Consider the following 13,443-nt stretch of genomic DNA (forward strand, 5'->3'; position numbering starts at 1 on the left):
GAACTGGATGGGAGACAGATGACTATTCTTAAATGTTGCACCAGCATGTCCCTTTGTACAAGACTGAGAAAACATCAACTTTTCACATGAAAGGAGTTGGAGAAGAGGTGACAGAGGTGCTCAGCACAGCGACAGCAATCCAGGTTCACTGAACAGAATGAAATACGTGGGAAACAGTGATTCCTTGAGTCGTAAATCCTTTGGGAGACCAAGCTGACAACGTTATCCTAGAAGATGTTCTTTTTTCTCAGTAGCATAGATATTGAGGAAATGAGGATGTTAATTGTCCTCTAAGGTCCAAGCTTATTAAAATAAGCCTGGGTTCAGCGTGAGGAAAGGGCCACATTCTTGGGCTTCAAATGTGCACGTGTCTCCAAGGAGCCATTATTTTGGTTACTGTTCCACTGACCAGGGATTATCCTGAGAGAACCGAATCGCTGCAGGTGGCAAACTTTCAGAGCCCCCTCATCTTGCTTGGAGGGCAAGAGAGTTTAGAGCAGGAGAGGAAGCAAGAAGAACAGACAGAGAGAAGGGGAGCCTCTTCCCCCACCCACTCTCAGCACGTAGAACTTGCTAAGAGCGGGAGCAAATGTATGTTTCTACTCGCATCTCGGCTACCTTTGGTAAGAAAGTTCTTGATGATGATACTAGGTCACAGTGTGCAATCAGCCGAATTACCAGATGTGTCTCATTATCTCAATTAGTAATTTAAAGGGTGGGGATGTGGACTTCTAACTCCTCTGTTCCTAGAGATGTTCAGTGGGCTCCTGATAAGTGGATATGGAAAAAAATCAAAAACGTGCACACGCACACACCCCTCTTCCACATCTACAGCGGCTGCACACACGACGAACAAGGAGAGCGTAAGGCTGTGATCCAGGGAGGCCCCAGCTAGCATCAGCCGTGAACACTTGGCTTCTCTGGGCTTTTATCCTCTTATATAAAATAGGAATAAAAAAGTCCTATTCTTCTTCTGCACACAGTTGTTATAAGACTTAAAATAAATAATAAATATAAAAGCACAATGAAAATGCTAACGGACGATACATAAAGGTTGAGGTCCTATGACATCATTTTGCCCCTAATGTACAAAACCATGTATTATGTGGCTGGTTAAAATAATTGGAGCTATAAAAATGAAGAGGATGGAATGGGATTGTTTCAGCTATGAAATATGAATCTCCAAAATGCATGTTTGAGATTCAAAGGGCAAAGAACCAAAGAACAAAATGAGGTCCTTGGCCTCTCCTGCTAGCAAAGAAAGGGGATGAACACATTCCTAAGATCCTCCAGTTTATTGACTGAAAAACATTTGAGGGCTTCTCCAGTCCTTAAGTCTTTTCCCCAGATAAACATATGAGGTGCTTAAGTAATCACAAATTCATTTATAAAAGGAAATGACTATTTTCCACCAATTTTCTACTCTTCCTGTTAAAGTCTTTAGATGATTTAAACTGAAGAGGAGAAAAGGGAAAGAAAAAAAATAGCAATATAAATACAAAATAATGTTTCATAAAGAATATATCCATCACATAAAGTAATAACATCTTTAGGAAAATCAAAATAACTTACAATGTGTTGGAACATACCTTTCTTTTTCCTTAAGATACTTGTTTTTAAAGATCTTGGTGAATGATTTCAAAATAAATGTATCATCATATGCTAAGCATCTTATCATAAAGCAAAGACAAAATCAGAGGAGAAGGAGCTCTAAAGGTTTCTGAAATTAGAATTATGAATCACAAAACCCAACATGTCCTTGGGCTCCAGCCCTATGATTCCCACACCCTTCACCAATATTTCTGGGGCCGTTGAGTCAGGGCTCCAGGCATAACACTAACGGAGTCAATGTTGGGGATTTGGAGATTCATTCCTTGGTCTAAGTCCTATACTCTCATCGGTATCATCTTCATCACCTGGACACACCCTACACTTCTTTTGATGACCTGCCCCCAGTACAACAATTCTCATTTCCAGACTCACAACCATGGACCCATTCATGGTTTTGGAGCAGGTGAAACCTGGCAGAGTCTTACTATAGTAGATTAGAAGAAAAAGAATCTGAACCCAAGGGGAGACTGCATGATAAAGATTTTGCGAATTAGTGATATACTTAAGAACCCTGAAGACAGGATTCATCTATGTCATCTGGGAATTTTCCCAGATAAGGGAAAACAGTAAAAGATGAACGTCTAGGATTTAATTAAGGGTACTGCCTTGTATAAATTCCTGCAATTATTAAATTGTGTGACTTTATTGAGAATTCTCAAAGGCAATCATTAAAATTTCTAATAACATGTCACCAGTTTGCTTTGTTCCTGTTAAGACACAATGTTAAGCTCATAGTGATTACATGTTCCTTGATTTTTTGTTAGTATATAAACTGCCAGTCTTCATTCCAGGTGATCTGTTTTCCCTGTTTTCCTTCCCCTAGTTTATGGTGTTCATCTCTACTTAGGAGGGATTCCAGTAGAAATGGGTAAGAAAAGAAACGACACATCTGTAGGTCTGTCCCTCTGGAAAATACTAACAGAGTTGCCCGACACCTATTCAGTTAGAGGCCTGTCCAGTTATTGTATCACTGAGGATTGGCTTTACGGAACTGAAAATATTTGTTGCATTTCTTCCAAAGAACCGAGCAATTCTATGGTTTCCGAGAAAATCCCAGATGTACGCACAGTTTCTTCAAAGAAATAGAGAAAAAACAATTTTCACATACTCATATGATATCATCCGGAAAAACTCTACATTTCTCTTAGAGAAACAACATACTTCACGTATTTAAGGGCTGGACCTAATAAAACACACATTATCCTGCGTCCTGGTCACTCCATGTGACTCAAGAGGAGGATTTCTGAGGTGTTTCACAAACTTTGGCCATTCTTCAGCCATTCTAAGGCAGCATCCACTAACTCCCAAAGAATCTGAAGGAAGGTGTTTCTCCACAGACTCGCTGTGTTCCCCACCTCTCCTTTGTAAGCTCAAAGCTCTTCCAAATCAGCACTGGCCACAGTGTGCTTTCTAGTTTTCTGCAGGACAGTGCCCTGCCATACTGAACTCTTAGAGGACCACGACCCCATCTTATTAATCCAGATCCCCGGGGCCTAGGCCAAAGAAGGGCTCAAAACGTGTGTAAATAGAAGTAAATTGATTGTCAGAACTTAATACAGTAATGAGATAGATGAAGAGATGGCTGACTGCTTTCAGCATCAATACATATATGTGTGTGTGTGTGTGTGTGTGTGTGTGTGTGTGTATCAATGCATATATCATCTATGTAAAAAAACAAAATTTATAGGGGCAGTTGGATAAATGGAGGTGAATGCATACATTTTTTTTCACTATGGTATTTAGCATTACAAAATGCAGTAAACCACAACAAAAACACCAATTTATGTTTACTTTTGGTAACAAAGTAGCAAATATCTATAAATAAACATGTTTAGAAGGAAAAATATACTACTGTATCCCATATTCTGCTAAAAAAATAAACTCCCTTTTGACAGGTACATTAGTGGAGACACAGGAGTGTATTATCCACTGCAACAACTGAACCCAATGTTGGACTTCCCTCCCCACCTTTTTCCAGCTCACTTTTTTTCCCACCCCCCTGCCCCGCTCGCCAATTAGTTGGTTTGCTGAGACCAAGCAAACGGATTTTAAAATTAACTTCAGCAAAATAAAATCAGAGAAAACCTGTCAGCAAAACCCCTAAAAACCCACCTCTCTACATAGTACATCGCAAATATGAATAATAGTCCGCTATAATACAATTACATCTGTAACAACAGTAACACAATCCAAGATGACTTAACTTTCTGAAAGCAAATAACAGTCTATGATTTTATAAAGCTAAGTAAGCTCTGGAGCTACCAGACATCGACGAAATATCCTTACTTGGTTTTAGTTCAAGAGAGCCAACTCTCTTGAGAAGGTCTACTAAATTTAGACTCTGAGCTGATTTCATCAGTAACCTGTCCTCCTGACAGAGGTCTCTGTGGACAGGAGGAAGAAGGCATAGGGGACCCCATACTAGGGTGAGATCAACCTATTTCACAGGCACAGATGGCAGCCAAAAACGTCACAAAGAACGCTCTGCGGGGCTCAGAGCACCTGTCCTACAGGTCCCAGGCACGGCTGACAACCACATCTCTGAATCTTGCAGTGTTACTGTAAAGCCTAGCCCCTTCTGGGAGCCATGAAGGACTGAGAATTGTCATTTTTGACTATGATGTGACCAGCTGTATTCAGGAACTTTCCTGGAAGAAGAAAACACCAAAAACTTGATCCAAGACAAAGCCTGAAACAATGTGGAGAAGCACAAAATGAAGCTGAATCGAATCCTGATTTTTCTTTTATAAAAAATTATTTATTTATTTAATGTATTTTGGCTGTGCCAGGTCTTAATTGTGGCACACGGACTCTTAGTTGCAGCACGCATGCGGGATCTAGTCCCCTGACCAGGGATCGAAGCCGGGCCCCCTACATTGGGAGCACAGAGTCTTACCCACTGGACCACCAGGGAAGTCCCTCTGTCTTTTTTTTTAATGCTAGTCAAGAAAAGATCTAAAAATTTCCATTATAAAAAAATGGTTTCATCCAAACCAAATTTTATTCAAATACTAAAATGAAAATCACTGAGCTGTTATAACTAGCCTAGTGACAGTACTGGAATCTGAGCATCAGTGGTTTGCTTGTGCTGTGGACAGAGCGGGGAGGAGGAAAGGAAGGTGGCACAGAGAGAAGGGCAGGCTGCCTCTCTAGCCTCTCTCTCCCATGCATGGGAGAGTCGCTCGTCAGGTGCCCACTGGCCAAGCTCTGGCAGCGACCCAGCAGTGGACCTATGGCTCTGCTGCCTGCATCCCAGTTGAGGGGAGAGGACTGGGACACAGAAAAATGGATGTCAGAAAAAAGTTTCCAAGGAAATTTGTATGTTAGAGCAGAGGATGGCGGGTGAAGAGGCAAAGGAAAGATACATTCCTTCCACTCCCAACCAACTCCCTGCCTCATTTCTTTTCACTCTTCTGCTCCAGACAGCTCACTACCTTTCCTATCATCTCCAATATGGTACCTCGAGTCACTAAAGTGGATTTATAACTATACTGCCTATTCTCTCTTTGAAAAAAATTTTTTATTTAAAAATTTTCATTTTTCTCTTAACTATATGTCCATTCTCTCTCTTGAATCCCTTATAAAATATCTAGTAAACTGGTTTGAGCCGGTACTAAAGTAAAACCAAAATGTGTCACCCCACAAAAAGCCCTAAACATTTTATTAGGCAATTGAACTAAACACATAAAATATTTTTAAGCCAAACAAATCTGGTATTTCATGTGGTTCAATCCCCCATCCCAACGTGGGAAATCCACAAATATTCATTTTCAAATCAAATGTAGATAAGCCGTATACTGTCATATTATTATAGGCAGTTTTCATACCCATTGACAGCCTGTTCATTTATACAGTCCAGCTTTTCACTTGAAACGTAAAGGTTGCTGTTCACAAGAAGTGAATGCGAACTAGATATGCATATGACTGTATGACCCAGATTTCATGTCCAAAGACAATTTCATAAGGTTACATCCTTGGGATAAAATTAAGAGGAGAAAAGAGTCAGTTTCATTCTTTTGCAACTTACTGCAACGTGTTTCTAAGTGTTAAACCTCATACCATCTCTCCTTTAAAAAGCTTTTAAAATGCTTAGATGGAAACAAATGAGATGTTATATAAAGGCAGAAATTTCTGCAGAAAAAGGCACACACACGTGAAGCAGTATTTCAGTTCTTTATGAGCTAAAGGAAGCTGATGTTAGTTTTAATATTAGCTGGAGGGCAATCTCTTAGCTGGAAATTTAAAAAAAAGAAATAGGAAATAATGCAAATGGGGGAAAAATGCCAAAGGGGGACTGCTAGGATTGGAACATAAACATTTAGGAAAAAGAGTAAGGAACAATTTTATTGAACAAGAAAAAAAATCAGTTAAATACGTGAAGGTATTTTGTGTATGTTTTTCCACAACACACTGCTAAAATAATATCACACAGAGTAAACTAAAGAAATTAAAATGAAACTGAAAGGAAAAGATATTTTCCAAGAAATCTGACTGACTACTCATTAAGTATGCTGAGGATAAATCATTTAGGTCACCAATATTTGGTTTTGTTCTTATCCTAATAGCATTGTCCTAGCTGCCTTCAATGTCTTCTAGAACAAAGAAGGGTATAAATAAATAAATTCATAAATAAATAAAAAGATAGCACTTCCTGCTAAGTGCAATTGCTGAAGGCAAGAGAAAAGTCACAGACTAAATTATGAATGAGGACATCGTGCCAGATAAATTTTGGATGTTTTAACTTTACTTTTAGTGGTTTGGAGTTTCTCTAAGATGCACTGCAAGCTCTTGGCTGCAGCACAGAAGTACTTGGGATGCTTGTTAGAATGCACACTTTAGGCTTCACACATCCAGAGACACTGATTTAGAAGGTGAATGAACCCAAGAACCTGCATTCTTAAGCAGCTTCTCAGAAGATTATAAATGCACATGGGCCGCAGTTCACACTCTGATGAAACTACTGCCGAAAATAAAAGACATGTCTCTCTACTGTGGACATTGACATGTTTTTGAGCCAAAAAAACCCACAAAAAAACAAAAAAATATCCAAAAAACCAAGACAAACGAACATATTTCAATAAAGAAAGGAACCTTTAAATATAATTTAAATATATATTTAAATATTCTTCTGAACCATCAACCTTGTAACCTTAGGTAACTAGTGAGTTATCCTAACGGAAATTATCTATTCTCATGATCAAAATGGTTTCTACAGGTTTCATCAAGCCACGCTGGATAGCAACATAGCTACATACGACTATAAAATGCACACCAATACTTTCTTTAAGGAAACTGTACAAGAACTCTTCACAGATGCTACCAAAATTTTTGTTGGATTTGGCTTATGTGAAATTTGAAAGATATGCAAAGAAATTTTACATATTTATATAAATAATAGGTACACACACATACACACACATATATATGCACACATACACTCCAGCATTTATTACCGCTGTATCTAAAAATTCGAATTTGCTTCTCATTTCGTTTGTCAGCAAAAACTCCCCAAGTGCATTACATAGGAAGCTCCTCATGGGCTCCTTCAACACTTTAGACCCATGACTGGCGATTTTCTCTATGACTCTTTTTCTTATCTCCTTCCTTCCTGTGTCTCTTTTTCTTTGGTAACCAACCCCATGACCCTTATCCACAGGTACATACAGCCACTTTATGGGAAAGATACACAGTTTTGTCTTTGCCCCACAGCAGTTTCCAACTGATTTTCATTCATCCCAATATGACCATTTCTGACGGAAGAGTATGTGTCAGGCCGTATGGAGAAACAGACCCACAAGTACAATATAAAGTGGTACTTGCTATTAACAGAAAAGGGATGGCTAATAACAGAAAACACTCTGGGTTGCATTTCCCTCCAGCAAATTAAAAATAAAATATTAGAGACCTCCAGACGCACAGCAAGAACAGCACCAGAAAACTTGACTGAGTGGAGTTTGCAGTTGAGAAGTGTGCAACAGGGGCTGTTTCTGTCAGTAACTTTTAGAAGTCATTTCGAGAGGCCAACAACACATATCTGGGGTGTCATCATATTCTAAGTCAGCTTTTCTCTAGCTCGTACTGCAGGGCAAAGAACTGGCCAGTTAGCTTCCATTATTGACCTCACAAATCACAGTATTGATATTAGAGGCCTGGGTGCAGAAAGGGTGGGTGAGGCAATGCCTAGGTTCTGGCCACCCTCACCGTCTTGCTCGTGAGAAAATGGTGATGGGAGAAGAGGTGTCAGCAGATGGGAAGTTTGTCCGCTAGTCGATTCTAATCCAGTCTAGATGTGGAGAACGGAGAGTGTATTCACTGGGGGGTTGGATTCGGGCACATCGGAGAGTGACTAGTGCGGGCGTTCCAAATTCTGACGGCACCGCGTGAAATCCTTCACACGCGACCCACTGAGAAAGCCAGCAGAACGCCCTTCTGCTGCCCCAACACCACTGCACCAGCTCTACCTGATGACTATTTTGCACCTATCGTGTCTCATGGGATTTCACATGAATACATTTCAGTAATAGTTTCTAGTAACACCATATCCGGTCAGAGCCAGAGGCAGAGAGGAAATCTCTTACCTGTTAGTTCACAAGAAAATACTTCCTGTTCCCAAAGGAAGACTATTTCTTTGATAAATACTCTAACCTAAGAATGAATTACTTTACTAGTGACATGTTCTTTAACAAGCCCCTACTTTATCATTAAAGTCAAATCTTTTTTTTTTTAAAACAAGTTTAGCTCAATACGCATTTCCTGCAGACCTACTTTATAGCAGGCAGGCAGGGTGCCACCGCAGACACATGACAAAGGATGAAACACAGTCCTGTCCTCAAGGGCTCTGGGTACCTTCGGGGGAGTAAGAGCTGGACCTTCCAACACAGTGTGGCATGCATTATTCTGCAAGGGTGGGCACAGCGCTCCATGAACACTGTGGAGCCTGGGAGATCTGGGGAACCCTTCGGGGGGGCGGGTGACAACCGAGTTGGATTTTAAAGTGTGAATGAGATTTTACTGCAAATGAAAAGAAGGGCAAAGGGAGCCTGGAAAAAAGCTGTGGGACGCAAAAGGGAAGGAGTCTTTAGGGAACAAAGAGTATTTTGTGGGACTGAGGCACAGGGGAGAGAGACGTGGAGGATGATGACACCAAGGAGATGCGTTGCAGCCAGAACAGAAAGGACCTTATCAGCCACATCAAGGAGTGGATTTTATCCTGTAGGAAGGACAATGTGCAGCCTGGAAGGTTTTTAAGGAGAGGTGTTGCAGGACCCAATCTGCATATTAGGAGGAGACATGTGGTGGCTGACAGGGGGTGACGGAGAAAAGGCTGGGAGACCAGTTACAGAGCTTAAGCGAGACCATTCATAACATGTGTCGTGGAGGCTCGATGCTCTTAGGTGGCCATCATTTTCCCCATATGTTCTTCAATTATATCTGGGCTTTCCCCCTTTAATTATATATCAATACGGATACATATATTTTTTCCTATCCAAAATACATCATCTGTGGTCCATAAAATCCCATTCCACACGATAGGGAGTAAACGTTTATGTAAATACTTAAAAGGGTCTCTTACCTGAACAAAGCTGTTCCACTTTCGTGTAGTTTAGAGACACTATGTCATTAACCCAGGCAATGATGTCATGTCGGCTCATAGTCTCCTGGGTTATCGAGGTAGAATACACGTTGACTGCCATTCCCCAGCTAGAAAAAACAAACAAAGTTTATTTACCTACAAGGAAAAAAGTAACTCAGAAAGATGACAGACATCCATTCAAGCTCTGGATCCCTGACAGAACTCTAAGGCTTGTAAAAGTCCTGCTCTGGCTAAGCTCTTTCTCTTCCCTTTGTCTCTGTTCTACGTGTTTGCTATAATATGGTTAAATCTCATATATTGTTCGTGCAGGATCATTTTTTGTCTCCCTCAACTTGACTCAAATGTTTTTCAGGTTCTGAGATTCCTAATCTCTCATGTAATTTAGTGAGTCACTTAGAAGGTAAGTTGGGGAATTCCCTGGTGGTCCAGTGGTTAGGACTCCACGCTCTGACTGCTAAGGGCCTGGGTTCTATCCCTGGATGGGGAACTAAGATCCCATGAGCCGTGCGGCCCAGGCAAAAAAAAAAAAAAAAAGTGAATATTTTTTATCAGCTTTAGAGAAAAGGAAATTCACTTTAGAAACAGGTTACAAATACACTCCATTAGAAAAAAAATCCTTGGGACTTCCCTGGTGGCACAGTGGTTAAGAATCTACCTGCCAATGCGGGGGACATGGGTTCTAGCCCTGGTCCGGGAAGATCCCATATGCCGCGGAGCAGCTAAGCCCGTGCGCCACAACTACTGAGCCCACATGCCACAACTACAGAAGGCCGCGTGCCTAGAGCCCATGCTCCGCAACAAGAGAAGCCACCACAATGAGAAGCCCGCGCACCGCAATGAAGAGTAGCCCCCACTCGCCGCAACTAGAGAAAGCCTGCGTGCAGCAACGAAGACCAAACACAGCCAAAAATAAATAAATAAATTTATTAAAAAAAAAAGAAGAAGAAGAAAAGTCCTCACCTGATAGTCTCTATCAGTCTCTAAAAGCTTTGGATAAAGCCTTGAAAAAATATATATACAAAAAGTATTTGGATAATCTGGAAGTCCTGCCTGACTGCACAAGTCTTCCTTTCAGCTATGATTGTTAATATACTCCTTCTGACCATTTCATAACACTTACTATTTCCCCCAACTTTTCACAGGAGGAGCACACATTGGCCATAGAAAAGGTAATAGAAAAGGTTTGTTTTGCTTAAAATGCTTTGATAGCTAGAGTTTGGTGTAATTGGTCTCCTTTTCTTAATTAATAAACTTTATTTTTTAGAGCAGCTTTAGGTTCACTGCAAAATTGAGTGGAATGTACAGAGTTTTCCCACATACCCCCCTGTCCTCCACTGCCCCCCTCCAATCTCCCCAACCGGCTGGCACGTGTTAAAATTGGTGAACCTACAATGATACATTATCACCCAGGTTCCATAGTTTACATTAGGTTCACTCTTGGTGTTATACATTGTGCAGGCTGTGACGAATGTACAGTGCCGTGTATCCACCACTGTAGTACCAAACAGAATAGCTTCAGTGCCCTAAAAATCCTCTGTGTTCTGCTGATTCATCCCTCCCTCCCACCATTCCTGGAAAACACTGATTTCTTTTAATGTCTCCATAGTTTTACCTTTTCCAGAATGTCGCATAGTTGGAACCACAGACTGGCTTCCTTCAGTAATGCACATTTAAAGTGCCTCCATGCCTTTTCATGGCTTGAGAGCTCACTTCTTTTTAGCGCTGAATAATACTGCACTGTCTCAATGTACCACTCACCTACTGAAAGACATCTTGGTTGCCATCAAGTTTTGGCAATTATGAATAAAGCTGCTATAAATATCCATGTGCAGGTTTTTATAAGTTTTCATTCATTTGGGTCAATACCAAACAGCATGACTAATGGGTTGCAATGGTAAGAGTATATTCAATTTTATAAGAAATTACCAAACTGTCTTGCAAAGTCGCTGCACCATTTTGCATTCCCAACAGCAATGAATGAAAGTTACTATAGACTAGTTTGCATTTTCTAGAATTTTCTATAAATAGAATCACATAGTATATACATTTGTATGGCTTCTTTCATAAAACCGTGAGATCCATGCTGCACTGTATATCAGTAGTTCACACCTTTTCATTGCTGAGTAGTGCTCCATTGTATGTATATATTGAGTTTGTTTATTCATTTACCTGTTGATGGACATTTGGGTTGTTTACAGTTTGGGGCTATTATAAATAAAGTCATTATGAACATTAAAAAAAAAAGAAAGTTCTGGGACTTCCCTGGTGGCGCAGTGGTTGAGAATCCACCCACCGGTGCACGGGACACAGGATCGATCCCTGGTCTGGGGGGGATCCCGCATGCCACGGAGCAACTAGGCCCGTGCGCCTGCGCTCTGAAGCCCGTGAGCCACGACTGCTGGGCCCGCGCACCTGGAGCCCGTGCCCTGCAGCAGGGGAGACCACCACGGTGGGAGGCCTGCGCACCAGCGGCGAAGGGTGGCCCCCACTCGTCGCAGCTGGAGGGGGCCCACGCGCAACAGCGGGGACCCAACGCAGCCAAAAAATAAAATAAAATAAAAAAATAAATAAATAAAGGAAAGTTCCTATTGCTTCATATCCTCACCAAAATTTGGTATTGTCGGTATTTTGGATTTTGGCCGTTCTAATAGGTGTACAGTGGTAACAAATTCTTTTTAATATTTAAACCTGGTTGAAATTTTGCAATTTTACTAATTTTGTACAATTATACCACACATAATTTTTTATAAAATGTGTGTATATATATATACACTTCTATTTTGAAAGTTTTCTGATATATGCAAAAGGAGAGAGAACAGAATAACAAATTAGTTGTGTTCACTTCTTGGTTTCAACAATTATCTATACTTGGCCAATCTTGTTTCACTTATATTCCCATCAACACTCCCATCCTCCCACCCTCCATCTCCCAAGCCAGATTACTTTGAAGTAAATGCCAAGCATTATATGGTCTCACCTCTAAGTATTTTTGTATGTGTCTCTAAAAGATAAGGACATTAAAAAGAAAACAAAACAACAGCATTATCACACCTAAAAATAAAATTTCTTAATACCATCAAATATGCATTATAATTGTTTCAATTTGTTTGAATCTGAATTCAAATAAGATTCATACATTGTGATTCTTTGATATGTACTTTCTTTTATCTATAGGTTTCTTCTCCATTTCTAATATTTCCCTTGCATTTAAAAAAACTGTTGTTGAAGGAATGGGTTGTTTGTCTTGTAGAATTTCCACAATCTAGATTTTTCTCGCTGCATCCCATTGGTGCCTTTTAACATATTCCTCTCTCCCTTGTATTCCCAGAAACTGTAATTTGACCTAGAAGCTTGCTCTGATTCAAGTTCTAATGGAGGAGAGGGGACAAGACTATTTCATGCAGTGTTTCAACTTCCATCAGGAGACACATACTGTCTGATTGACTCCTTAAGTGATATAGTTAGCCATTGATGGCATCTGCCTAGGTCCAACAACTCTTTAGAGACTTCAAAGTGATATTCTATTATTCATTCTTTTTTCTTAAATTGAAGTATAGTTGATTTATAATGTTGTATACATCAAAGTGATTCAGTCATACATACATACATATATATCCCTATGTATTCTTTTCAGATTTTTTTCCATTATAGGTTATTTCAAGTTATTGAATATATTTCCCTGTGCTCTACAGTAGGTCCCTGTCGTTTATCTATTTTATACTTACTGGTGTGTACATGTTAATCCCAAACTCCTAATTTATCCCTCCCCCTGCCCCTTTTCCCTTTGGTAACCATGAGTTTGTTTTCCATGTCTGTATGTTTCTGTTTTGTAAATAAGTTCAGTTGCATTTTTTTTTTTAGATTCCACATGTAAGTGACATCATGTGATATTTGTCTTTCTCTGTCAGACTTACTCCACTTAGTGTGATAATCTCTAGATCCATCCATGTTGCTGCAAATGGCATTATTTCATTTTTTATGGCTGAGTGATATTTCATTTTACACACACACACACACACACACACACACACACACACACACCTGTCGATGGACACTTAGGTTGCTTCCATGTCTTGGCTATTATAAGTAGTGCTGCTATGAACAATGGGGTCCATGGATCTTTTCGAATTAGAGTTTTCCTCTTTCCTGGATATATGCCCAGGAGTGTTACTGCTGGATCATATGGTAACTTTATTTTTAGTTTTTTAAGGAACCTCCATATTGTTCTCCATAGTGGC

At 40.2% G+C, this 13,443-nt stretch overlaps 1 protein-coding gene across 4 annotated transcripts in view; it reads right to left on the reverse strand.

The window, feature by feature from the left end:
- The window catches only part of MAPRE2 (microtubule associated protein RP/EB family member 2), a 162,578-nt gene that overhangs the window by 61,720 nt on the left and 87,415 nt on the right, over positions 1–13,443 (reverse strand). For 3 of the 4 annotated variants that reach the window (XM_060170224.1, XM_060170223.1, XM_060170222.1), the window contains one exon: positions 9,185–9,312. The exons of the other annotated variant lie outside the window; for it this stretch is intronic. In XM_060170224.1, coding sequence (XP_060026207.1) covers positions 9,185–9,305 — 121 coding nt within the window. In that variant the 5' untranslated portion in view covers positions 9,306–9,312. The remainder of the gene's footprint in view (positions 1–9,184; positions 9,313–13,443) is intronic. 4 annotated transcript variants of the gene reach the window in all.

This window comes from Lagenorhynchus albirostris, chromosome 14 (genome assembly GCF_949774975.1).
Source record: "Lagenorhynchus albirostris chromosome 14, mLagAlb1.1, whole genome shotgun sequence".
Taxonomy (NCBI): domain Eukaryota; kingdom Metazoa; phylum Chordata; class Mammalia; order Artiodactyla; family Delphinidae; genus Lagenorhynchus; species Lagenorhynchus albirostris.